The 25,856-nt window shown below is 43.1% G+C and overlaps 1 protein-coding gene across 5 annotated transcripts in view; it reads right to left on the bottom strand.

Moving 5' to 3' along the window:
- The window catches only part of SIDT1 (SID1 transmembrane family member 1), a 74,573-nt gene that overhangs the window by 18,502 nt on the left and 30,215 nt on the right, over positions 1-25,856 (bottom strand). For 4 of the 5 annotated variants that reach the window (XM_072991711.2, XM_072991710.2, XM_078386738.1 and 1 more), the window contains exons 7-16: positions 22,582-22,675; positions 19,905-19,976; positions 16,751-16,844; positions 15,963-16,006; positions 13,420-13,491; positions 12,496-12,644; positions 10,411-10,484; positions 8,097-8,163; positions 5,936-6,009; positions 2,849-2,972 (exon numbers count right to left, since the gene is read on the bottom strand). In XM_072991711.2, the coding sequence (XP_072847812.2) occupies positions 2,849-2,972; positions 5,936-6,009; positions 8,097-8,163; positions 10,411-10,484; positions 12,496-12,644; positions 13,420-13,491; positions 15,963-16,006; positions 16,751-16,844; positions 19,905-19,976; positions 22,582-22,675 (864 nt within the window). Of the gene's footprint in view, positions 1-2,848; positions 2,973-5,935; positions 6,010-8,096; positions 8,164-10,410; positions 10,485-12,495; positions 12,645-13,419; positions 13,492-15,962; positions 16,007-16,750; positions 16,845-19,873; positions 19,977-22,581; positions 22,676-25,856 lie in introns of all 5 variants that reach the window. The other variant, XM_078386739.1, reaches the window with a different exon arrangement.

The raw sequence follows: 25,856 nt of genomic DNA on the forward strand, positions 1-25,856 counted from the left end.
TTATTACAGGTGATGAAGGAACAATCAAATGTCTTTAAGTCTTAATAAAACATCCTACTTCATCCACTCTCAAGCACCAACCCTCTCTCCACCCCAAACTCCAAAACTCCAATCTCTCCAACTCTCAAACCCTCAAAACTCCAATCTCAACTCCTCCTCCTCCTGATACTGTAATCTTATATGTCATGACTCCGCCTCTCCAGCACTCTGATTGGTCCATGCAGATAGCACATTAATATTCATGACCTGGGCAGATGCCACAGTGCCCTAGGACTGTGCAGCTTGCCCAAGGCCACACAGGCTGACTCTTCTCCCAAGAAGCACCCTGTGTGGCCTGGCTCCACAACCAGATGCCCAAACTACTAAGCTATCCATCCGGCTTTGCTCTTTTAGAGGAGCAGTATTTCTAAGAGAGAATGTAATATGTCTGATATGAGCTTATCAGTACTGTTCATCGTATCCATTTCAGATGCTCTGCTGCTCAATCCACTAGCAAAGGTTAATGTTCGCACTGCACTAGCCTGCAGACATATACTGGTTAAGCCTGAACAGATACCGCTTGCTAGTAATCACACTGTGCTTAAAAGCTCACTGTACAGGGCTTATCTGTAGAGCTGGAGATGTGTCGTAAACTCAGCATTTGAAACATCCTCACACATGAATGGAAACCCAAGAAACTGCTGAGGACGGCAATACTATAATCATTATACACATGATTAAGGACATCACATGTCATAATTGAAACATTACTCATGTGATCCAATCCTGTTGATTTTCTCAGTTTTACTTCCTCAATCAAAATGAAAACATGGCAACAGTCTAAAACCAGAAACTTGTCAGTAGATTTTCTTGGCATCAATTTCTTTATTCTATTCCCTGGTTGGTTTTTTTTTCCTGGAAGTATATTAAAAATGCATAGTGGCTTTGAGCGGCATTGAGACTGCACAGCAGCTGAAACTTGGAAAGCAAAGGTTCAGTCAGATAGTGCTTTTTCTCATGTTTTGGACTGCTTTTGGTATGTTCGGGTTCGATCCGTTTTTGGTGATAAGACGATGTAAACACCCCTGACCCTTTTTCCATGGCTATCCACATCTTTTTGGATCACTGGCAGGGTCTACTGTTTTTTTCCCCCTGCACCTTTTAATTCCATTTCCAACATGTGTGATCATCAATACTGAATCAAAGCAGCCCTGGTAGGTGTTTTCCCCCAACAGGGCAGTGCTTTTGCCAGGGTGTGACTCGATACGAGAGTTATCCTAGGTCGGGTTCGGCTAAACAGGGTCCCTTGAAAATGCCATCTGAGATTCAGGATGATCCTTGTATCTACATGCAAGGATGGGATGGTTCCAGGATACCACACCTCAACACAACCCATATTTCACCCATTCTTCCTTCTCAGCCTCTGTGCCCCCTGCATCCTCTCCTGCCTCCCCCTCTGTGGGGAGCGAGGAAAGGTGGGTTTCCTGCTCCAGGGAGGAGGGCAAAACCCCATCCTCTGAGTGCTTTCCTGACACTTTGCAAGGAGGAGGGAAAAGCTGAAATTTCCCCTTTATTTATTGATAAGGGACACATCACTGCATGGGCTTGAAGCAGTATGTCCCTTACCGGTAACTGCCCTGCACTACAGAGACTCTTGGCATTCTCCTTTCACTTAAACTCTATGTTCTTCTCAGTCTCGCCTTATTATCCCTTGGGCTCTGAGCTCTTGGCTGGTATCTGTCTTTGCATCTTTTGAATCATCAGCCCATCTTTGGTATTCCAAACACAACTAAGAATATTAATTACAAATCTCTTTGTCACTTTTCTTTTGATTGCCTGTTATCACTGTCCTCTTCACTCCTCATTTTCCTCTGAAACTGAAGCCACCAAACACGGCTATGCCTCAGCCTCATCACCTGAACTTCTGATCATCATTTAAATGCTATTTATTATAGCTGCCAAAAAACTTCATGGGGGGGAGGGTTGGCAAAGGTTTGCTTCTATGCTGCTCTCAGAGTATCTTATGGCGTTGCTTCACTGTCCTTCCTGACGAAATTATTATAACATTACCACGCTTGGCTCCCACATATTTTGGTCCTGGACCAACAACAGTCCGCACGCTGACAGAAGATATTTATTTATTATATTTATTTTTTTGATTTTTACCCCACCCCTCTAGACTACGTGTACTCAGGTTGCACTGGGAAGCAGTTCTAGTATATGTCAGAGCTATCTTCTCCCAGCCATTCATCTTCTAGAAAAACCTATTCCCTGAACCCAAAGATGGAGTCTACAAGTCTACAAGCATAAGATGAAAGCAGTCTATAGCTACTTTATTTAGAAATTAAAAGGGGGGAAGGGACCCACGACATGCAGTCTTGCTGAAAGACACATTTTTAAGGACAGCGTGCCTGTAGGTTCTTTTCTTCCAACACAGGGCATGATCACGTGGAGAAGTAGATCACAATTTGGACCATTTTTGGAGCAGTCTACTATGATCTATTTCTTTTAGATCAAACCACATACACGGAAATGAGCTCCAGCCTGACCCCGATGTGTGCCCAAGCTGGGCTTTTTTTTGGTTCTGCTGGAAGGCTTCTATTGGGGGGGGGGCTGGGATGGAGTAGCTCCCTGACAGATGGCAAGATGGATTTCAGAGAAATTATTATTCTCAAAGCAACTCGTTCTGGGGCAATCAGGTGTGCACCTTGCAGCTGCCTGATTGCCTTCACAGTCTCTACATTGGAAAAAAACACAACACTGTATTTTCCAACACAGGGAATTAGGGCACACCATTCCAGGGGGGAGCTCCTAAGGGGTCCTGCCCCTAAGGTCTTGTCTTTCTACTAGATCCAACTAAGAGTGGTACCATTGTACAGAGGTCTTTGGCTTCCAAGGAGCGTCGGTGGAGGATGTCTCGGCGCAAAACAATCAGCAGGAAGAGAAAGCCCAGCAGCAGGTGGCCGACATTGCTGAGGATGTTGTTAAAAGCACTGTTAAGAAAGGAAGCCTAACGTGAGAGAAGGAAGGCGGCTCTCTCCATGCACATGCACATGCTTAGTGAATCTATAACAGTTTTTTAAAAACAACCAGTTCCTTGCATGTGTCACATTTGCTCACAGAACTGCATGGCATTTGGCTGGTATAGTAATTACAGGTTTTAAAAGATAATGGGAGAACCTCCTTTCCCTCAACTTCTTAAATAAATAAAGCAGCTGCTCCAAACGGCAGGACTCCGGTAATGCCGGATTGAATGCCTCTGGGATTTATGCTACCCCAGGGTAGACAAATGGAGTGTTTCCTACGTGTTTGTAACAACAGTTCCCATATTTCCTGAGCATTGGCCATACTGGCTGGAGGAGCTGATCAAATGGGGGAGAAATGATCACCAAAGGAAGGACCAAGCCCCTTTGCATTAAACTTGCACAATCTAATTTAAAATGATACACTTAAGAAATACGGTATCTGTGTTTAACAAACTTTCACATTTATTAACTTAAACAAAATTAAATGAAACTGTAGGCTTAATGTTTAAATAAACTTATCTAAATGATAGATTTAATCATAAATGGATCCAAACATCTGTCTATTTACAGTGGTGCCTCACTTGACAAGGATAATTCATTCCATTCAAATCGCTGTTAAGCGAAATCCTCGTCAAGCAAAATTTAAAAACCCATTGAAATGCATTGAAAACCGGTTCAATGCATTCCAATGAGCTAAATACCTCAGCGTCCAGCGAAGATCCTCCATAGTGCAGCCGTTTTCCGGTGCCTGTAAAGCGAGGAATCCGTCCTAAAGCACAGCGGGGAGCCATTTTGCACAGTGGGCGGCCATTTTAGAGCCGCCGATCAGCTGTTTTAAAATCGTTGTCTAGCGAAAGATCGGTTCCCGAGGCAGGGAACCGATCACCGTTAAACAAATTTTCCCCATAGGAACATCATTTTGCGATCGCAATAGCGATCACAAAAACTTCATTGTAGGTAATCGTTAAGCGAGGCACCACTGTAATTGCTTTAATATGTGACATTATCCGATAGCATCACTTCTAGGGGCATTTTGAGCCTAACTGAAAAATACTCGGCAGTCATGCTGCATAGACAGCTTTAAGAAAAGAGGGAAGGAAACTGCCTTTGTTCCAACTCAAAAATATTCAAGCCTTAATAATCTTCTCTGAAGTCTGCACGCCAGACTTCAGAGGGGCCTTTTATTCCTGACCCACCTGAGAGAGGGTGCGTGTGTGTGCGTGTATCTATACAAGTCTACCCTGAGGATTTATGTCTGACCCAACCTGCAGGCTTTTGAGTTTGCTTTTGGTGTGAAAGTTAGAAGGTGAGGGTTAAACATGACTATGTGTCATTTCCTCTTTCAACCTGTGCCATTTCTTGTTTTAACCTGATATTTCTTGAATACAGAAACCGTTGCATGCAACTCCTTTACTACAATGTTATTAGCAGGTGAAGACCTTTCTCTTCAGGCGAGCTTTCACATAGTGCTGCCAAGTGTGCTTTTTAAAAGGGATGTGTTTTGGTGTTGCTTATATTTTTTTTGGTACTGTATTCATTAATCCTTTTAGTATAGTATACTCACTGTTATTAGCTTAAATACTGTCTTTTAACTGTTGTAAGTGGCCTTCGGTCCTTTTTATGGAGAAAGACACATTAAAAATATTTTAAATAAATAAATAAATAAATAAATAAATAAATAAATAAATAAATAAATAAATAAATAAATAAATAAATAAATAAATAAATAAATAAATAAATAAATAAATAAATAAATGTCCTAACAGAATGGCTCTGTGCTATGTTTTAGAAAAGTATTCCGTAGGTCTTTGAACAGGTTTCCTGGAATGGATTTTCATCTCATTTAGCCTCATAAGACATTATCAGTCCGTCCATTGATACATTTTCCATGATCACATAACTTTACCAGAACATGGGTTTTTTTACAAATATTTAAATGCATTTGTGTTATGTCAGCAAATCCACTGGGAGTTTGTGTTTTACTTATTTTAAAAAATACTTTCTAGCCTAAATAGCCAATTGATAGCCTCACAGTGCTTCTGTAGTGATGGCTCAGCTGAAGGAAGACGGTGATTTCTTCATGTGTAGGTGATGTGTAGAAGGTGGAATATTACCTTTAGCAGCCGGCTGAGTGAAGAAGACTCTGATTAATGGATAACTTCCCCTCAGGGGAGAGAGAATGAATCAATTACTTTTTCTGTTTCAATTTGCTATGGAAGCCAGAGGCTTATTCCACCTTTGTTACAGTGATGGACAACCCATCGCTTGCCAAGTTCCTTTTGCTATTCTCTGTAATTCGTAATTAGAGATGAGACTGTATTTTAAAGCTTGAAAGCTGCTACCTGGTACTTTACTTTGAAGTCCAGGAAGCTGTTGCCATGGAATTGAGCTGCGCTTTGCCCTGCTGAAAGCTACTGTGCCAGGGTTCACTCCTAAGTAAAAGAGCACAGCATCAAGATGTGCTTCATACGTTTGGCGGGGAAATGGCCAAATTAGCAAGAATTACCTTTTGCTTTGAATTCACCTCATATCTTCAGCCTTGTTGGATTATGGATCCTGGTGGAATGTGACCCATCCAAGACCCTTCCCAAAACTGGAATTTGGCTGCCACCCAAAAAGGTTGCCCACTCTTGTTTTATTATCCCAAACTTCATATTTATATGCATTTCTTATTTTTATTGTTCTATTGTCTGATTTTAATTTGTCAGCCGTCCAGAACAGTGCATTGCACAAATGGGACAATCAATCAATCAATCGGCTTAAGTTATTATGACGTCTGTGTTACTAATAGGTGCTAAAGTCAGATAATATCCCACCTTATCCCCACCCAAGAATGCATCACCCGCATTTTCTTGGCTGTAAAGAGAAAAAAAAACCCAAATGTAAATTACAATCCATGCACTGGGAGTGTCTCTCTCTCTCACACACACCTCAGGACTCCTAGTGGGTGAGCACAAAGGAAGTTATAATAGCAGATGTCCTGGTTTCCAGTCACGTTCACCACCTGAAAAAGGAGGAAAGAACAGTATATAGCTTTACTTGCATCCTGTACACATCTTTGCACCTGTGAGAGTCAAAAGGCAAGAGAGGCAAAAGCAGAGCCTTGATTTTACTTTACTTTATTTAGATTTATACCCCGCCCCTCTAGACAAAATCTACTCGGGGCGGCTTACAAAAAATGATAAAATACTATAGAATAATATTAGCTATTAAAACTTAATAATACAAACAACTAACTAGTGGGTATATACATTATCAAGATGGGAAATTAAAGAAATGGAACAGTTAATTGACTGGAGGGAAGGCCTGCCTAAAGAGCCAAGTTTTAAAATGGCTTTTAAAAACACCTAGCGAGGGAGCTAGCGGATTTCCGTTGGTAGATTATTCCACAGCCGAGGGGCCACTGCCGAGAAGGCCCGGTTTCTTGTTCTTTCTTTCCGGGCCTCTCTCAGTGTAAGGCCCCTCAGCCGTCCCTGCTGGCTTTGTCGGGTGATTCGAGTAGACCTGGGTGGGAGAAGGCGATCTGCCAGGTATCGAGGTCCCAAACCGTTTAGGGCTTTATACGTCATCATTAAAACTTTGAAATCAATGCGGAAACAAATGAGCAACCAATGCAGAGCAGCCAGGGTGGGGGAGATATGCTGATATTTCCTCACTCCACTAAGAAGCCTGGCTGCTGCATTTTGCACCATTTGAAGTTTCCGCATCAATCCCAAAGGCAGCCCCACGTAGAGTGCATTACAGTGGTCTAATCTCGAGATTATGAGCACGTGGACAAGAGAAGTAAGCCCTCCCCCTCAAGATATGGTCGCAGCTGGGCAATCCGCCACAGGTGAAAATAGGCAGAACAGACCACGGATGCTATCTGCGTTTCCATGGTAAGCGACGGGTCCAGGTGTATCCCCAAGCTGTGAACCTCACTCTGTGGTGAGGGACGACCCTCCAAAAGAGAGGGAGTCACCCACGCCACTGATGGAAGGATCGCCCACCCTCAAGACCTCCGTCTTGTCCGGGTTCTGAGCATCCTTGATTCTGAGCAAGACTGAAAAAAACGGCTATCATATTTCTTGAACAATTAAAAGCATTCCACCCCATCTCAGAGTGGCAGCATAAGGCAAGCCCAGCTTCTCAAACTGAGAGACACCAGTACTTCAGCAATAAGGAAACCTTTATTTAGGATTCAGCTTGTTTGCATGTGTAGTGTTTAACTCTACTTGAACAATGTAAGTATGCACTTTCCCCCTTGGCTTGTGTTAGCCAAGTTAGCAAATTCTCACATATTGGAATGGTATGACAATCAGAGCCCCCCCCTACTATCCAGGCCACTCTGTAATTGCTTTTTGAAAAAATAAATGTACTTGCAGTTGGAAGACAACTACACCAGATGGGCTCTCAGTGTTGAAATGAAGATATATTTTATTTTACTTTATAATTAAAAGGGAGTCCCGTAATGGTTCCCCGTAAAGGGGGAAAAGAATGACAGTAAAGGAGAGAGTGTATTCTCGAAGGCTTTCACAGCCAGGATCCAATGGTTGTTGTAGGTTTTTCAGGCTGTTTGGCCATGTTCTGGAGGTTGAAAAAAAAAAACTGCCTGCAAAAAGGTCAATGAACTCTACCCAGCCACAAGGACCAGTGATCACTATACACAATAGACTAGCTAACAACACCCATCAATCACAGTGACAGACCATCTTCCCCCTTATCACAACAACACACCCATAACACCCTGATCACCATAATCACCCAAGCTCCTAAAAAGGACAAAAAGCTGATCCCACAGCTACAATTACTCAACTATCTCACACACTACACCAGAACACAGACAGAGTTCTAAGTCCTGTCCCCTAAAGAGACAAAAACTAGGAAGAAAATCCTTCAGAACATGACCAAACAGCCCAAAAAACCTACAACAACCAAAGGAGAGAATGTTGGTACAGAAGGTAAGAGAGAGGTGTGAGGCATTTTCTAAAGTTAAAAAAAAGTGTGGGTGATGCCCAAAACTTTGGGGTCCACTGAAGTTGGGGGGCTTGTAAGAAATTTGTTTGACCCGAATGACAAAACTGAGCTGAGGAGTGAAAGCAAATTACTCACCGTTTGGTATGTGATCACCAACTGGATCACAGGCAGGGCATAGAAAACAGCTATCGTGATGATGTTCCTATAGGCCCCAAAAAGGAAATGATTATTTGTCAACAAGCATTAAGAAGTTTACAGCAGTATGTAAAAATACAGTGGTGCCTTGCTTAATGGGCGCCTCGTTTAACAATGAAATCGCATAGCGATTAACTTTTTGCGATCGCTTTGCGATGTTCCCTATGGGGAAAATCGCTTTGCGATTATTGGTAACCTATTTCGCTTACCGATCATCGCAAAGCGATGATTTTGTAACAGCTGATTGGTGGTTCCAAAATGGCCACTGGGTATAAAAATGGCCACCTTCTGCTTTCTGGGATGGATTCCTCGCTTACCGGGCAGCGAAAATGGCCGCTGTATGGAGGATTTTTTGCTTAAAGGTGAGTCCGAAGCCCATAGGAACACATTGAAGGGGTTTCAATGCATTCCTATGGGCTTTTTAATATCGCATAATATCACATAGCAACGAAATCCCTTTGCAGCGATTTTTGCTGCACGGATTATCGTCGCTATGCGAGGCACCACTGTACTGTATGATGACAGCGATCAGGCAGTTAGGAGACAGGCTAGGTTATTTCTGCAGCTATGGGCTGATTATCCCCCCAGAATTGAAGACAGGCAGAAGAAAGCATTGGCGCAATCAGATCGGTTCACAGTCCTTTGAATACAAATCTCCAATTAAATCTCAGAGCTTTTCAGCTGACACGACGGCACAGGGTTGTCTTCTGGCATTGTTCCTCTATGCAGACCCCAGTGTTGAGTTGCAGCCTCTTCTACCGTCATTGGCACTGCTACTTCAGTGGTAGTTATCTCACGAACCCACTGCGAGTTCCTGTGACTCTATGGTGGTCAGCTATTGCAAATACTATCAAGAACACTATCTGAGATAGTGCACCCTACCAAGTACAGTGGTGCCCCACATAGCGAGGTTAATCCGTTCCGGATTAACCCTCGCTATGTGAAATCGTCACTAAACGGAATGTAAAAGCCCATTAAGCGAGGGGAGGGCGCGAAAACGCTGCATGCGGACATTTTGGGCGTCAGGCGGCCATTTTAGAACCGCCAAACAGCTGATCGCCCGACTCTGTGGGAGGTTTGGGGGGTCGGCAGCAAGAGGAGGAGAAGAGGGAAAGTGCGGGGGCGGAGGACGCGCGGCTTCCCTCCCTTCGCCTGCCTGCCTTGCAGCCTGCCTTCGTCCCTGGGGGCGGCAGGAGAAGGACAAGGAGGAAGAGGGAAAGTGGGGGGGGAGGACGTGCGAACGCGCGGCTTCCCTCCCTTCGCCTGCCTGCCTTGCAGCCTGCTTCCGTCCCTGGGGGCGGCAGGAGAAGGACGAGGAGGAAGAGGACGCTCCTTTGCCTGCCTGCCTTGAAGCCTGCCTTCGTCCCTGGGGGCGGCAGGAGAAGGACGAGGAGGAAGAGGACGCGCAAACGCGCGGCTTCCCTCCCTTCGCCTGCCTGCCTGCCTGCCTTGCAGCCTGCCTTCCTCTTCCCGGCCAGCGCCGCCCCGCATCACTCTCGCGGCGGCGGCGGCTCCTTCCTGGCACCCTTCGGTAAGCGAGTTTTCTCCATATGGACAGACGCTATGCCTCCGCATTAGCGATCCCGGAGAAGGGATCGCTATGCGAATTCGTCGTTATACGGTGCGCTCGGTATGCGAGGCACCACTGTATGTGTATCATCCAGTAAGACGATTCTCTAGCATCGTATCCCGCCTTCCATTAAACAAAGCAGTGGTGGGTGGAGTGCAGCCCTCCAGATGTTACTGGACTGCATTTCCTATCATTTCTCACTACCAGCAATGTTGGCTGGAGCTGTTGGAAGCTACAGTCCGACAACATCTGGAGGCCCTCATTCTGCCTGTGCTTCACACAGAAAATAGGGGATAGCGGAATGGGTAGTGGGATGGGCTGTCTCTCCTTTTTTTAACCTCCAATCATAGCAGCCTCATGGCGCAGTGGTTAAACCGCTGTACTGCAGCCAAAACTGTGCTCACGACCTGGGGTTGAATCCCAGGTAGCCGGCTCAAGGTTGACTCAGCCTTCTATCCTTCTGAGGTCGGTAAAATGAGTACCCAGCTTGCTGGGGGATTGCAATGTATAGCCTGCATAATTAACTTGTAAACCACCCAGAGAGTGCTTAAAGCTCTATGGGGCGTTATATAAGCAGCACACTTTGCTTTGCTTTATTAAGAAAATGTTGGTTGCCTAATCTGAAAGGCGTAGGACAAAAGGCCCAATGTTGAGCTGATGAGAGACTACCTGTCTCTGACTTACCAGAAATAAATGTTATACTTTTTGGTGACAATTCTCCGGTCTTTTCTGGACAAATCGGACAGATAGAGGAACATCTAGAAAGAGAGAGAAAAGGAATTCTGCAGTGTTGTGATGCTTTCATGCACTGCAAATGGGTTCCCCAAAAGCCTGAGCCCCGCCCCTCAAGGCAGCCATACAAAAGAACACCATGGTACTTAGCCAGAAGGTAAAAAAAAAAAGTCAAAAGCCTTTCAAAGAATTATAGAGAATTAAAGAAAACCTGCTCTCTGAAAAGAAATGAAGATAAATCTTCCATGTTTTAGCTCTTTATAAACTCATCAGTTTGTGTTCCATAGGCACACATGCATTCAGTACACAACATAAAGTCAACAGTGCATCCCTGGCTGCTTGAATTGATGCAATTGATTTATTTTACCTCCAGCCTTTGAGGGTAATCATTAGAGCGAGAAATGATCTAAAGAACTATCAAGCTTCAGAGCTGTTTACTGAACATAATCATCATGATGCGCCAACAAGTCAATTCTGACTTACGCCCATCTTTTTCAGGGTTTTCCAGGTAGAGAAAACTCAACAGTGGTTTTATCATTCCCTTCTTCTGGGGATGCCCTGGGACAGTGCAGCTTGCCCAAGGCCACACAGACTGGCTCTCCTCCCAGGAGGCACCGTGGGAAATTGAACTCCCAACCTCTAGCTCCGCAGTCAGATACCTAAACCACTGAGCATGAACCACAGTTACTGAGAACAGCCTAAAATTGTTTTCAGTATAAACAGTGAGGGAGAAAGAAGGAAGGAACAGGTAAGAAATGTCTCATTCTGTTCTTCATATTCATACTCATCTAAATCTTAATAGGTAAAGTCCTCTCTTTTTCCTTCTGTTCATGCAATGGTCCACTGCAGAAGCAGTACAACAATTATTGTCTGTCCAGAAGCCTCTATGACAGAGATGGGAGGTAGAGTCATGCTGCTGGAGTTTTATGCTCCATTGCTAATCAACTGGATTCTGACCAAATCTCTTTTGCACAAAGGTTTGACCACCAAAATTTGCTCAGCTCTTTTAGAACAGAATCACCTGTAATACTTTATTTTCAGGTTTTGCTGAACTTACTTTCCAATCATAAACTTAACATGAATATGGTAAAGTATTACTAATAAAATTACTCATGCTGCTTGTTGGGTAATCATATTACTGTTATGTACTACTTTTTTGGGTAATGATGTTAGCAATATTGCTACTTTCAAAAAAAAAAAACACAAATTGACTACTGAAATATTCGAATATGGGCTTTGGGGGGGGGGAATAACTTCTGTTTGTTACTCCTGAAATGTTGCTTTTGGAGAGAATCATAATACAGTAGCAGTGTTGGTAGTAGTGGATACCCAATATGGTGTAGTGGATGGAGTGACTGACTAAGGCTCAGAAGGCCTGAATTCGAATCCCCACTTGGTCATGGAAACTCACTGGGGGAATGGGACCAGCAAAACCATTCTTTAAAATCTCATTTACCTTGAAAGTCCTATTAGGGTCACTACAAATCAGTTCTGACTGCATGCACAACAACAACAAAAATATTGGTAGCCATAGTAACTAAAAAGTAGCACTTTATTAATGACCACCTAACTTTTTTAAAAATGTGTCATGCAGAGTACTTCAAAATGTAATGAGTAGGGAATTATTTTCAGAAAGCAACACAACCAAGCAATGGGGTTCATTCCCTAATTCCCCACCCCCTAATCTATTGGTTAAGCAAGCAGTCCTGGGTAAGCATCATCACACAGACAACAGCTTCCCTTCTGAAATCATAGATTGTTCCCCTGCATCCATCTGAGCTGAATTTCCCCAGGTATTTGTGGCACAGAGAGGTTCGTCCTTCCAACACAGAAAAAGAGCCTGCAGGGGTACCAAGAGACACAAACATCCCCGGTAACCATGGCAACAAGGCTCCCTAAATCTTACAGCTTGCTGACTGCTGTGCTTCATATGCCACAGACGCTCACAAACGACCCATCCCAGACAAGTGCAGGCCTGAGAGTGGGTGGGATATACCGAAGGAGAAAGTCCTTACTCAAATGACCTGCAGGAGATACCTTAGTGCGGATTACGTTCTTGTCACTGTCGATTTCAGGCATGGTGTCAAAGTCACTTTCCTCTTCCACTGAGCTGTCTGTGTCGGAGCCACACGGAGGTTTGTGATCCAGAGAGGATAACTGCTGTCCTCCACTGGAACCGGACTCATCTGGAAAATAGCCGAGGAACATTTGCATGTCTTGGGAGAGTAAACTAACGCAACCTGGATTCAAATCCATGAGGGAAAAAAAAACATTGTATGAAAGGCAGTGGGGAGTTTGGTTTGTTTCTCAAGGTTTATAGGAAAGGCCACTTGCAGAATCCCCTTCAAGAGCACTGTATGACTCTCCCAAAGGGGTTGATCCATGGGTCCACCCATCCTTCGGAGACATCAGCCTATCACCCCAGTTCTCCGAGTCTCTCAACGCCTGCCCAACGCTTCCCCTTGGGAAAAGCACAGGAAGGCCACTTTGGGAGCCACCATTTCAAACTGTGCAAGGCGCCTGAAACAGCAGCTCCCAAGGGTGTGTGCTCCTGCCTACCTCTGACAGGGAAAGATGGGGGGGCCAATGTCTGGAGTGGCTGTCTCAAGACACGTCTTGAACAAGCAGCCTCCAACAGAAGAGGCAAAGCAAGAGGGGAACAGAGATATGGCAATGGAGACATTGAGCCATGGATATTATGGGAGTAAAATACTGGGGCAGCTATTCCCTACCCCTTATTTAGAGGACAGGCCGTTTGCTATCCATAACCCTGAGGGCACTTGAGGACACCCCTCTGCACCTCACTCTGCATCCTGTTTTCAACTAGTACTCTCATCGTTCCACAGCTTTTCATAAGATGTCTTTAATTATCATTTTAGGCAGTATACAATGTATCTACCACCTGATCAGGCTCCACAGTTATATCTGTAAAAGCGTCCCTTGGATCAAGAGTTACTGTACCAATTGCTCCATAGCTGCTTCCCTCGGGGGTGCTGGCAGCGATAGGATGAGAGGCAGCCACGGTCCCAGATCCTACAGTGGAAATAAACAGTCTTTTTTAAAAATTCTGATTGGTCATGGAAGCCCCCACCCCACCCCAGGAAAACAGACGATTTCTGCTACAGCCTGGGCTTGCCCAGGGAAGCTGCACGGGAAATGAGCACTATATGGATGTTGCCAGCTCCCCAGGCCCAAGGGGGTGGGAACACACAGGATGTTGGGTGGGAAGTAAAAGCAGTAAAAGCAGAAGGAGCAGGTTAGGTATAATTGGCCAGGGCATTTTTCCATGGAAGGGAATATATCTATATATATATCTATATAGAGAGGATATAGGATATAGTATTTACTTTTCTACCCATTGTAACCAGAGTGATTTATTACAATGTATTCAATTCATTTAATCTTGTCTTGTACTCTCTAACATAGTATTAATCTAATCTATTCTATTTAAGTTGGTGTAGATTTCATCCAGGTGTAAAAGGTAAAGGTAAAGGTTCCCCTTGACAATTTTTGTCCAGTCGTGTCCGACTTTAGGGGGCGGCGCTCATCCCGCTCTTCAAGCCATAGAGCCAGCGTTTGTCCGAAGACAATCTTTCCGTGGTCACATGGCCAGTGTGATTTAGACACGGAACGCTGTTTACCTTCCCACCGAGATGGTACCTATTTATCTACTCGCATTTGCATGCTTTCGAACCGCTAGGTTGGCGGGAGCTGGGACAGGCGATGGGCGCTCATTCCGTCGCGTGGATTCGAACTTACAACTGCTGGTCTTCTGACCCTGCAGCACAGGCTTCTGCGGTTTAGCCCACAGCGCCACCACGTCCCTTCATCCAGGTGTAAAGAGGTTCCCATTTATTATTATCTGGTCTATCATTTAGTGTATCTGTCAGAATATCCATTTCTGCTAGTTCCAAAATCTTTTCAATATATTCCTTCTTTGGTAGCACTTTTGTAGTCTTCCACCTACAGGCATATACAATTCTTGCTACAGTTACCAGGTGTAAAGTCAGGTAAGTCTTGTTTTTTCGAGCATAACTGGTAAAATATTCAATAAGAAAAATTCTGGCATTAAAGCAATTTTAACCCATAAAATTTTCTCTACCATTTCATGAATCATTTTCCCAAAGTCATTGGCCTTACTGCACATCCACCACATATGAAAGAAACTCCCAACTTTCTCTTCACATTTCTAGCACTTATTAGAAACATTTTTATACATTTTTGTTAATTTCTCTGGTGTTATGTACCATATTTCTAGAGTGGACGGCTCTGCTGCGGCGCTGCCGCCGGCTGCCCGGGGCTCTGCCCGGGCCTGCCCTGGAAGTTCATGGCAGGCGAGGAGGAGGGCGAGGAGGAGGGGATGCGGCCGGCGGCAGTGGAGGAGGAGGAGGAGGGGAAGCGGCTGCGGCGGGTGAGCGGGCAGCTGGCTCAGCGGCGCAGAGCAGTGGGCAGCCCAGCGGCTGACCCTGCTTCCTTCCCTCCATCTGGACCGACCGCCTGCCTGCCTGCTTGCCTGCCTTCCTCCCCGGCCGGTGCGGCCTCGCGTCACTCACTCAGCGGTGGCGGCAGCGGCTCCTTCCTCGCCCAACTGAAATGCACCCGACGTATAAGACGCCACCCCCCACTTGGAGGCATGTTTTTTGGGCCAAAAAAGTCATCTTATACGTCAGCAAATACAGTACCATCTACAAAAAGTTTTATATATTTTTTCTTTTAGATGTATAGATTTGTCATTTTAATACAGTATTTCGTTCCCAAATTTGTGACCACCACTACTACTGCACTCTTTAAGCCTTTGCTGCATATTCTATATTATGGTGGACCATAATGATCTACAGATACAGGGAATATCTACAGCTGTGATAATTCCTTTAGCTGATGAAACTATTTGTCTGTGGGCAAGATAAGAGAGCCACTAGCATCTTAAGATTCCATGGCCAAAGGGGTCCTCATTGAACCAACTGGGACCTCGGAGGAAGCTCATGCCATGGATCCATGCTGTTATTATTGCATGCCATCTCTGTTTTGGATCTTCACTGAAGTACTGGCATCTCTCTGTTTGAGAAGCTGGGTTTGCCTCATGCTGCTACTCTGAGATGGGGTGACCTCTGACTCAAGGAGCACCAGCAAGTCTTCGTACATGGATCTGACTTTGGCTTCTAGGCAATGTGCTTCAAGGATGTCAACACCCAACCCAGGGAAGAAGAGCCAGCATCAGAAGCAGCAGCAGCACATACACAGCCTGCAGAAGCCAAGTCAGCACCAGCGAGGTTGGGGATGCTCAACTGACAGAGACAAATTTTGTCAAGGAAGCCATTAGAGACTCTAGAGCCAAAGATTTCAGTGGACTTCAAAGTTATCTGCAAGGTCTTTTCCAGAGAGTTGGGTTATTAAAAGAGTTAAAAGCCCCACCCCACAACACTACTATGAGTAGGATTCCTGCTATATTGGCAGACGATAAGACTCCAACTTTGTGATATGAATACAATAAACTAGAAAATTACCCTCATCAGGCCTGTGTCCTCCAGTTGAAGTCTTCCTACGAATTCTGCAACCAGGAAGAAAGATGTTTAATCAGCCATCTTATTACACCCTTATGCCCATGCATTGCAGTTTGCAAGAGGTAACTGACTACTTGTATTTTAGAATGCGGAATGATTCTAAACATAAAAAGGCTGAAATCCTAATACCTAACTTTTTGCTTCTAGCAGGGCATGGATGAAGTACAAGAAACAGAATCAAATTTCCCACTATTTGAGACATTGGAGAAGCAAAAGCAGGAAGGTGGCACATCCTTGCGAAAGAGGCAGGCCCATCATAAACTCCAGAAACAACAGCCTCATCTAGAATCCACAGCAACTGGAAGGTGTATGAACCAAATTAGCCCTTTAATTCCTGTGCCACAGATGATGCCCCATAGCTGTCAAGAGGCACAGAGTGTGTTTCCACCCCACCCCACCTCAAGAATTCTGGCAGAGGTGCTTTGTTTACCAGAGAGGAATGGATGGGAAGTTACAAATTTAGCTTATATTCCAAAAAGGATTTCAGCCTTTGATTGCAAAAACATACAGAAGATGATAAAAACAACTTGTCCAGTGAACTTTTTCTGTATCTAGAAAAAGATAAAAAGTGCCAAGCCAATGTATACTCATCATGACCTCAGACATAACAGAACTGAGCAACTGTACATTTTCTTGCCTGCCCATGTCCCCCCTTGAAGGATTAGGCACCATTGGTAAATGGAGAACGAGGCTTATCTTCCAACGTGATGTTGCTGACCTGCCTCACCTACCTCAGGTACTGCACAAATGCAACCACCAGCGCACCCAGATAGAATGAGAAGAAGCTCAGGAAGCTGAAAAGGATGGCGTGAACATAAACAGAACCTGGGGGAAAGGAGAACAAACGTGCCGTTAAATATTTGCGGAGAAAACCACAACCCATCCCCCCTCTTCTACTATGCCTTTTGCTCCTAAAATCTAAATCAGGATGGGCAACATGCAACATCCATGGCCTCTGTCCATTTCTAAATGACTTCCAAAGCCACTGCCCCAAATTACCTTTAAAAAAAGGAGGATCATGCTCCTTCTGCTCTAAAACAGCTTGCATTATCATATTTCACCTTGTTCTAATTCAGTTTGACCCTCTCCACCCCTGGAACTATAAATGGACTTGTGGTCATTTCTGGTTTCAGTAGAAACAGCAGAGAGGACTGAAAAGGCTCTCTCATTTCCACCTTCAGCAGGTTGTCCAGCTGCGTCCCTATCTTGATGTGGGGGCACTCACCACTTTGGTCCATGCGCTCGTAGTCACAAGATTAGATTACTGTAATGTGCTCTACGTGGGGCTGCCTTTGAGATTGACACACAAACTTCAGATGGTGCAAAATGCCGCGGCCAGACATCTAACTGGGGTGGAGGCACCAACATATCTCCCCCACGCTGGCCACCTTGCATTGGTTGCCCAAAATAAGCCCCAGTTAAATGAAACCCCACCCTCCACCATTGTGCAGCAACCAGATGACATGACTGTGTTTGAATTAATGTAGATTGTTGTACATGGAAAAAAAATTAAAACATCCCCTGAAAATAAGCCCTAATGCGTTTTTGGAGCAAAAATTAATATAAGACTCTGTCTTATTTTCTATGAAACACGGTACCAAGATGTACTATGGAACTATGTTCCACAGTCTAATTATCAATTTTGGGCTTTTTTTGAAACCTCCTATGTGGAGCCTCACTCCAAGTGGATGGTGTTTTTTTTTTGGGGGGGGGAGAGAGATCTAAATGGGCCGACAGAGATTCTGTTCCTTCAAGTATCTCTACAGTAAGAGAATTATGCCACATATTGTTACATCAATTCCAATTCAATCCATTTTCACATGCTAAATTAACTTTATTGAGCAATCTGGATTTAAAATTGGATAGAAGCCCTTTTTATGGAGGTTGCAGACAGACTGAAGAGTTTTTACCTTAGACCAATTAATTAGACAGGATGATGAATTTTTGCCATTTACCTACTTGAGAAGTAGGTATGATCTGCCAACTGCAGCCAAATGTCAGTATCTACAATTACAACATCTATTGATTGCTAAATATGGTCCAGCAGCATTGAGTGGTGCACTTTTGGAAATGTTTATTGACTCAGTAAAAAGAAAGGAAGGAAGGAAGAAAAGGAACCTATGTATTCTCAAAAGCTTTCACAGCTGGGATCCGATGGTTGTTGTAGTTTTTTTGGGCTGTTTGGCCGTGTTCCGAAGGTTTTCTTCCTAATGTTTTGCCAGTCTCTGTGGCTGGCATCTTCAGAGGACAGGAGTTAGAACTCTGTCTTGTGTTCTGGTGTAGTCTGTGGGATAGTTGAGTATTTGTAGTTGTGGGATCAGCTTTTTGTCCTTTTCAGGAGATTGGGTGATTATCGAAATAGGGTGTTTTTTTTGTTATGGGTGTATTGTTGTGATAAGGTGGGGGAGATGGTCTGTCACTGTGATTGAGTGTCGTTAGCTAGTCTTTTGTGTGCAGTGATTACCAGTCCTTGTGGCTGGGTAGACTTTGTTGACCTTTTGCAGGCTGTATTTTTCAGTGCTGGGAGCCAGACTTCGTTGAGTTTTAGACTTTCTTCTTTTTTGTTGAAGCTCTGCTGGTATTCGTGGATTTCAATGGCTTCCCTGTGTAGTCTTACATAATGATTGCTGGTGTTGTCCAGTACTTTTGTGTTTTGAAACAGGATTTCATGTCCAACAACCATTTTTCTGGTTGTTTTAGTCTGCTGTATCTTTCATGTTTTTTTTATTCTGGTGTGGATGCTTCTTTTTGTGGTCCCAATATATACCTGGCCACAAGTGCAAGGTATCCTGTATACTCCTGCAGTGCTGAGGGGGTTCTTTTGCCCTTTGCTGACCGTAACATTTGTTGTATTTTTATGGTGGGCCTGAATACCGTTTGTAGGTTGAGTTTTTCAAACGTTTCCCCATGCAGTCTGTGACCCCTTTAATGTATAGCAGAAATACTTTATTTGTGGTTGGCTGTTTTTCTTCTTCAGTTCGGTGTTGTTTAAAATATACTGGACACCACAATATCTTTTTAGGAAGGGGCAGGAGCAAATAATCTAAATGTTGCCATTGTGATTCTCTTGAGGCAATTTTACAACACTGGAGAGATAGATGCCTATCACTAGTAATTAATCCAGTGGATAGAAGACCTTACAACATTATTAACATATGAATGTACAGACAGCAACTATGCCTGGATATATTTTTTTCACATTTGGTAACCTTATATAGAAGGCAATATATAGATATACTTGTAGGGTTTTTTTTTGTTTTTGTTTTTTGCTGTTTTCATTTCTCTGCTGCTGCTCTTTTCTTTATACTTTCCATTTTTTTTCCTGCAATATTGTATCACCTTTTCAGCTATGAATTGTTTTCTCTTAACTTTTAAGAATGAATAAAATTTATTTTAAGAATTAGTGGCTATTTGTCATTCAAACTTATACCATGGCACGTAAATATTCAGCTGCTTTTTTTCAAGGCCAGCTAAATCCGCTTTCATTTCATTTAACAGACAGGATTCTGAAAATGGGAAGAAGCATCACCTGGGGGCAGAGGATATAATTAAAGGGACTGGAGCATATGGTTATATTTCCTGCCCAGCTGTGACCTTGGAGTAAACTCCTCTTCTGAAGCAAATACGAGCATTAGGTGTCTGCAATAAATTATCCATCTATGCCATGCACAATATTAATTACTATCAGGCCACCCCACATATGAAATGCAAAATAGGAATTAACATCACATTTATGTTGGTGGTGCAGGAGGAAGAATTTCAGGCTCAACAAGGACTCTGCACTGATTTCATATAGGTGACACACAGAGAAGCAGTATTTCCCAGTAGAGTTCACTGATCTTTCTGAGGCTAACCATGAGAAGATGAAGAATTACTGCCAGGAACCTTTAACTGAAGGGACAACGGTCACTTCGAGGCTCTTCATTCGCTGGAGGTTCCAGGTGTGGTTGGTCCTTCCTGCAACAAGAGAATTAATTAAACCATGCGTATAATTCTGGCCTCCATCACCTAGCAACGGTTTACAGTCCATTATGAACAGTACTATACAAACTCTCACCAGCCTGGAGATCTCGCCAAAGAGTAACACTGAAATGGCTATTCTCTGTTTCTTAAAAATTAATAAAGATGTTTGTTAGTGGGTTTACAAAAAGAACGCATGGTATAAATAAATGAAGACCAGTATGCTGGAATTAAAGCAAGATCACTGACTATAAGGAACGAAACAGGAAACATTTTTTTTCAAGCCAAAGGTCACATGGACTTTGTAATAATCTTTTGGAACCTGTTTGTCAGCAACAGGCAAGGTTAAAACAAAAGTGGCCAGTGCTAGCAGCAAGCAGGGGCATCCGCCATTTTTCTCACCCACCCTCTCTGTCTCTCATCCACACACTGGCTGGTCAACACACAGGGAGAAGGGACCACAAGAAAACAAGTGGCTTGAACCCCGCTACTTATCCTACTGGGGAGCCCAGCAAACTAGTACATCTAGGAAGAAAGTGAGATCTCCCCCTGGATTGCCAACTGGCTGCGTTTTCTCTACATTGGAAAAAAAAGGGTCCTCTTATTATAGAAAATATGCCTAAAGGAGCAGGATTCAGTTGCCTCTTGCCCCTCCCACTGAGAAACATGAGGGCCAAGGATGGTATTCAGATGCTACTGTTTCTAAAGCACTTGAGTTCAAGCTAAGTGGCCTTCCCTCTACCCTTCATCTTTCTTCAAGCTGTGGGGCTTGAAGGGGAGACTACAGAAGGCTGGGTGGGGAGAACTGGTTAGATGGGATAGAACTGGTTAGTTAGAGGGCACCTCTATTGCATGGGAAGAGTATGTTAAAAGTAAAACAACGGAAATGCTATACATAGGATAAAAGTTTGGTTTAGTGACATATTTTCCTGTGTTACATTTGGCTGTGCAATTTGCTGCCAAATTTCATTGCACATGGAGTGGGGATAGCGCCTGAGAGCAGCCTGTGGCCTGCAGTCCAAGTGTTGCATGCCTGGTGTTACAGTTAACCACATGATTTCAATTTCCTCATTTTGAAATTCAAAGAGCAGTATCGGTAAGGTAAAGGTAAAGGTTCCCCTTGACATTTAGTTGAGTCGTGTCCATCTCTAGGGCACAGTGCTCATCCCCATTTCCAAGCCATAGAGCCAGCGTTTGTCCGAAGACAGTTTCTGTGGTCATGTGGTCAGCACGACTAGATACGGAACGCTGTTACCTTCCCACCGAGGTGGTAGCTATTTATCTACTTGTATTTTTACATGCTTTTGAACTGCTACGTTGGCAGGAGCTGGGAGAAGCGACGAGAACTCACTCCATCGCGTGGATTCGATCTTACAACTGCTGGTCTTCTGACCTTGCAGCACAGAGGCTTCTGCGGTTTAACCTGCAGTGCCACCACATCCCTGGCAAGTATTGGTAAACTGAATGCTAAATATTGGTGATATTTAATTTTCTCTATGAGAGTCCCCCTAGAAGAGATTATGATTCTACATCTAGAAAGAAGTGGACAAAATGCATGTAGCCCCGTTAGTCCATTTTTGAAGGATCTCCCCCCACCCAGGAATGGAAAAAAAAATTCAAACTAGGCATCCAGGAGCTATAATTTTTGTGCAAGGGAGTGAAATGTGTCCAGGCGCAGGAGGTAAAAAACTGAAAAAAATAAATCTAAACCAGAAGTGGATGTTGGGTTTTATTCTGCCTTCCCCCAAATTTCTGGCTAGTGTGGGACACAGATTTATAGAATCATAGAATCATGAAGTTGAAAGGAACCTGTAAAATCAGTAAATCCCAAATCCTGTTTGATGGAAGATCTGAGAGATGGTTGTCCAAGTTTTTCTTGAAACCAGCTCCTGAGGTAATTGGTTCCATCGTCATATTGCTCCAAGAGTTAGGAAATTTTCCTGATATTCAACCAAAATGTGTCCTCCTGCAACTTGAGCCCCTTATTACGTGTCCTGCACTTTGGGATGATGGACAACAGATCATGTCCCTCTTTCAAGTATTTGAAAAGTGCTATCATATCTTCCCTTAGTCTTCTTTCCTCTAAGCTAAACCTGCACCCTTTTTCAATATTTCTTCATACGGCTTGGTTTCCCGTCCCCTGATCATCCATGTTGCCTTCCTCTGAACTTATTTCAATTTATCGATATCCTTCTTAAAGTGCAGTGTCCAGAATTGGACATAGTACTCTAGATGAGGCATAACCAATGCCAAAAAAAGGGGAACTAACACATCGCAGGATTTGGAGGCTATATTTCTATTAACGCATCCTAAAATAGCATTGGCCTTTTTTGCAGTCACATCACACTGTGGGCTCATATTCAGTCTGTGAGCCCCAACAATTTCAAGATCTTTTTCACTCACAGTATTACTGAGCCAAGTACGTATGCCTCATCTTGTAACTATGTTTTATTCCCCTAGGTGTAAACTTTGCATTTATCCCTGTTAAATTTCATTGTTCTTTTCAGCCTAGTGCTCCACTAAGCATATCAACGTTCCACTGTCCAAGATGACCCAAAAGATTTTCTGTCTTCCCCAGGCCTTTTGATCCCATTCATCTTACCTTGAATAGAAGATGGGATCGAACCTCCACAAGCATAGTCCTCTGGCTTTATAACAAATACAACGAAGAACTGTTTTCCCAAGAAGTCTTTTTTCTGCATAAATTAGAGAGAGAAAGGTCACCTCTAAGACTGAATTCCATGTGAACATCTGTGGTTACAGTACAGAAGTGTGGGAACTATTCAAGAAATCTTTTTTTTAATGCTATGACCAAGAACTTTACTATATGCAAATCATCAAGTGGAAAGTAATCACATATGATCCGATATTAATAATATATTTCAGGGATGCTTTAACATAATCAAAGAAATCTGCAAATGACTTTTCTCCATTATTGCTTATCAAAGCTCATCATATTTTGTTCTGCACGTACGTACAGTGCAATCCAAGACACCTGCTCGCCATCCACCAAGGGGCATTAAAATGGGGCAAAACAGGGAGGCACCTGAATAGCCAGGAAAGAGCAGATGAGAGCTGGGTTTTAGGAGATTTTTGGACTGAGCTGATTTTGAAGGGTGCTGCTGGATATAAGAACTGTTGTTTTGATTTGCCATTTTTGCTGCCAGACAGTAGGAACTTTAGGCCTGCTACTAAAAGCCATGGCTGGCGAGAGTTTAGGTGGTGCTAGACAATATTTCAAGCAGCTGTTCATTTACTACATCTTGATTTTTGCATAGCGCAGAGATTTCATTTAAAGAGTAAACTTAATTTGTTCAGGACCCTATCTTTTCAGACAGCTTTAGTGAGAGAGGAATTGCAGGTTTTTTTGCACGGGAAAAATTCGATACGTAACAATTAGTTTGATTTTCGTGAATGTTATCATTTTCTTCACGGAATGTTACTGTTCTGATTTCTACTTGAAAATGTTTTATCCTTTTTGATCTAACAAAAGGCACTCACAATTTCTCTCTGCTCTTTGGGATGAACGCAAAGAAACTTTCCAACTAACTGTAGTTGTAGGCAGCATTGAATTACTGTATTACTGTTAATGTCCTCCTAACCACTGAGGTAAAAAGCAGACCTCATCTTTATACTGATCTCCACATAACTTATTTCTGAGTAGCTCTGTACTAATGAACTATTTCAATTGCACCTTCCAGTTTCAAACTCAAGGTAGCCGATACTGTATGATTAAAATAGTGAAGCAACTAAATACCAAAATCAGATTTCACAGCAAACATTCATCTGTCAGGTGAGGGAGTCTGATGCCTGAACATCTCTATAAGAACCTTAAACAACTTTTATAGACATATAGGGAACAATCAGAAGCCAGTTTTCCTCAAAACTACCATTTATCCCACAAAAGGGCAAATTCCAGAATGAAATCAGATTATCATTTCCAGTCATAACAACATTCCTCTGGGTATCAAGGTAGAAATATCATTATTGCAATAATTCAAGGCAACATCAGCTTGTCTAATTCTACAAGGGTTATTTATCTAGATTGCTTGTAGATAAATTGGTTGCAGATAAATAAAGCATATGCACAAAATACTTCGAAAAGTGACAAGTCAAATTTTACTGAAAACATTCTTATAGTTATGAAAAACTGTAGGCACAAATGCTTAAAAATATATCATTGCATCTTGTGAAAAGGTACGGGTGTGATTGCCATAAGCTTTTAGCTATAAATGTAACTGATAAGAACTTGAATCAAATTTGAATTCAAAATTACAGGAGCGTATAGCTTCAAAAGGTACAGTCAAAAGCATGGACTATCTCTCAAAAAATATTTAAAGAGATTTTCTTAGACTCTAAGCGTATTAATAACACAAACAAAATAATTCTAAATGCTCAAACAGCCAATCAAGATTGAAGCTATGGAGGAAAATCCATGATGATTGTGTTGCTGTCTTATGTTGATAAGCTCATTTTTTGCTGTTCTTTTCCTGGCTCTCTCTTTTTCACATTATTTATACCCTTATCTTTCACTTATCAACTATCAACAGCCATTTCTGCAGGGCCTGAAAGTGTAGTGGCCTGGTGCACCAAGACATTTTTTTAAAATAGGAATCACTATTGCTGTTGTACTGCAACTCTAAGGGCTTGCAACTCAGAATACAGCAGTCTGTGACTGTGAGGATGATGTCATTGTTTTGCGTCTGGAGGAATAAAGGCCTGTAATATAAAGAATATGGTCCACCAAGGTACTGAAATACCAACATACTGTAATTACAAAGAGTGTAATTACAGGACCTGCAAATGTCTTCGGTCATATTAATACACTGCAATGTTTTACTTATTTGAATTATTTCTGTTCTCTCTCGCAACTCGACTGTCAGTCATTCAAATACAGTGGTGCCTCAACTCACGAACTTAATCCATTCCAGAAGATGGTCATAACTTGAAATGATCGTACGTCAAAGCACCATTTCCCATAGCGAAATTCCCATTGAAATGCGATTAATCTGTTCCGGCTGGGGGGAAAAATCACCAAAAAAACCTCAACACTGCAAGACCCATCGGAAACACGATTAATCCATTCTGGACCAGGGGGGAAAAAAACAAAAAGCAAACAAATCCTGAAAGACCCACCGGAAATGCAAAAAAACCCAACAACCCCAAAAAGCAAACAAACCCTGCGAGACCCATCGGAAATGGGAAAAAAACCCAAAAAACCAAACAAATCCTGCAAGACCCATCGGAAATCAGGAGGAAAAAAACCAAAAAGCAAACAAACCCTGCAAGACCAATCAAAAATGGGGGGGAACCCCAAAAAGCAAACAAACTCTGCAAGACCCATCAAAAATGAGGGGGGGGGAACTGAAAAGCAAACAAACCCTGCAAGACCCATCAGAAATGGGGGGAAATCCAAAAAAGCAAACAAACCCTGCAAGACCCATCAGAAATGGGGGAACCCCCCCAAAAAAGCAAACAAACCCTGCAAGATCCATCGGAAATGGGAAAAACACAAAAGCAAACAAACCCTGCAAGACCCATTGGAAATGTAAAAAAAAACCCCAAGAAACAAAGGCTGCAAGACCCAGAACAGCACAGAAACATACCCCCCCAGCCCAAAACCACATTGCAAAACCCACCCAAAACAGGCAGTTTTTAAAAAGCAGAAAGCAGCACCTTACCAGGCAGTCCAAAGCCTCCTCCAATCACACTCTCTCTAACTGCTGGAACGAAAGAGCTACAAAGAAGCAGCCTCTTCGCCACCAACAGTTAGCAGTTTGAATTCCCCGCCTTTTTTCCGATCGTAACTCAAAGGTCCGATTGTAACTCGAAGCTCTGGTCGCAAGTTGAAGCAAAATTTTGCGGCTGTTGCTGGTC

Source organism: Pogona vitticeps, chromosome 2 (genome assembly GCF_051106095.1).
Source record: "Pogona vitticeps strain Pit_001003342236 chromosome 2, PviZW2.1, whole genome shotgun sequence".
In the NCBI taxonomy this organism is placed as follows: domain Eukaryota; kingdom Metazoa; phylum Chordata; class Lepidosauria; order Squamata; family Agamidae; genus Pogona; species Pogona vitticeps.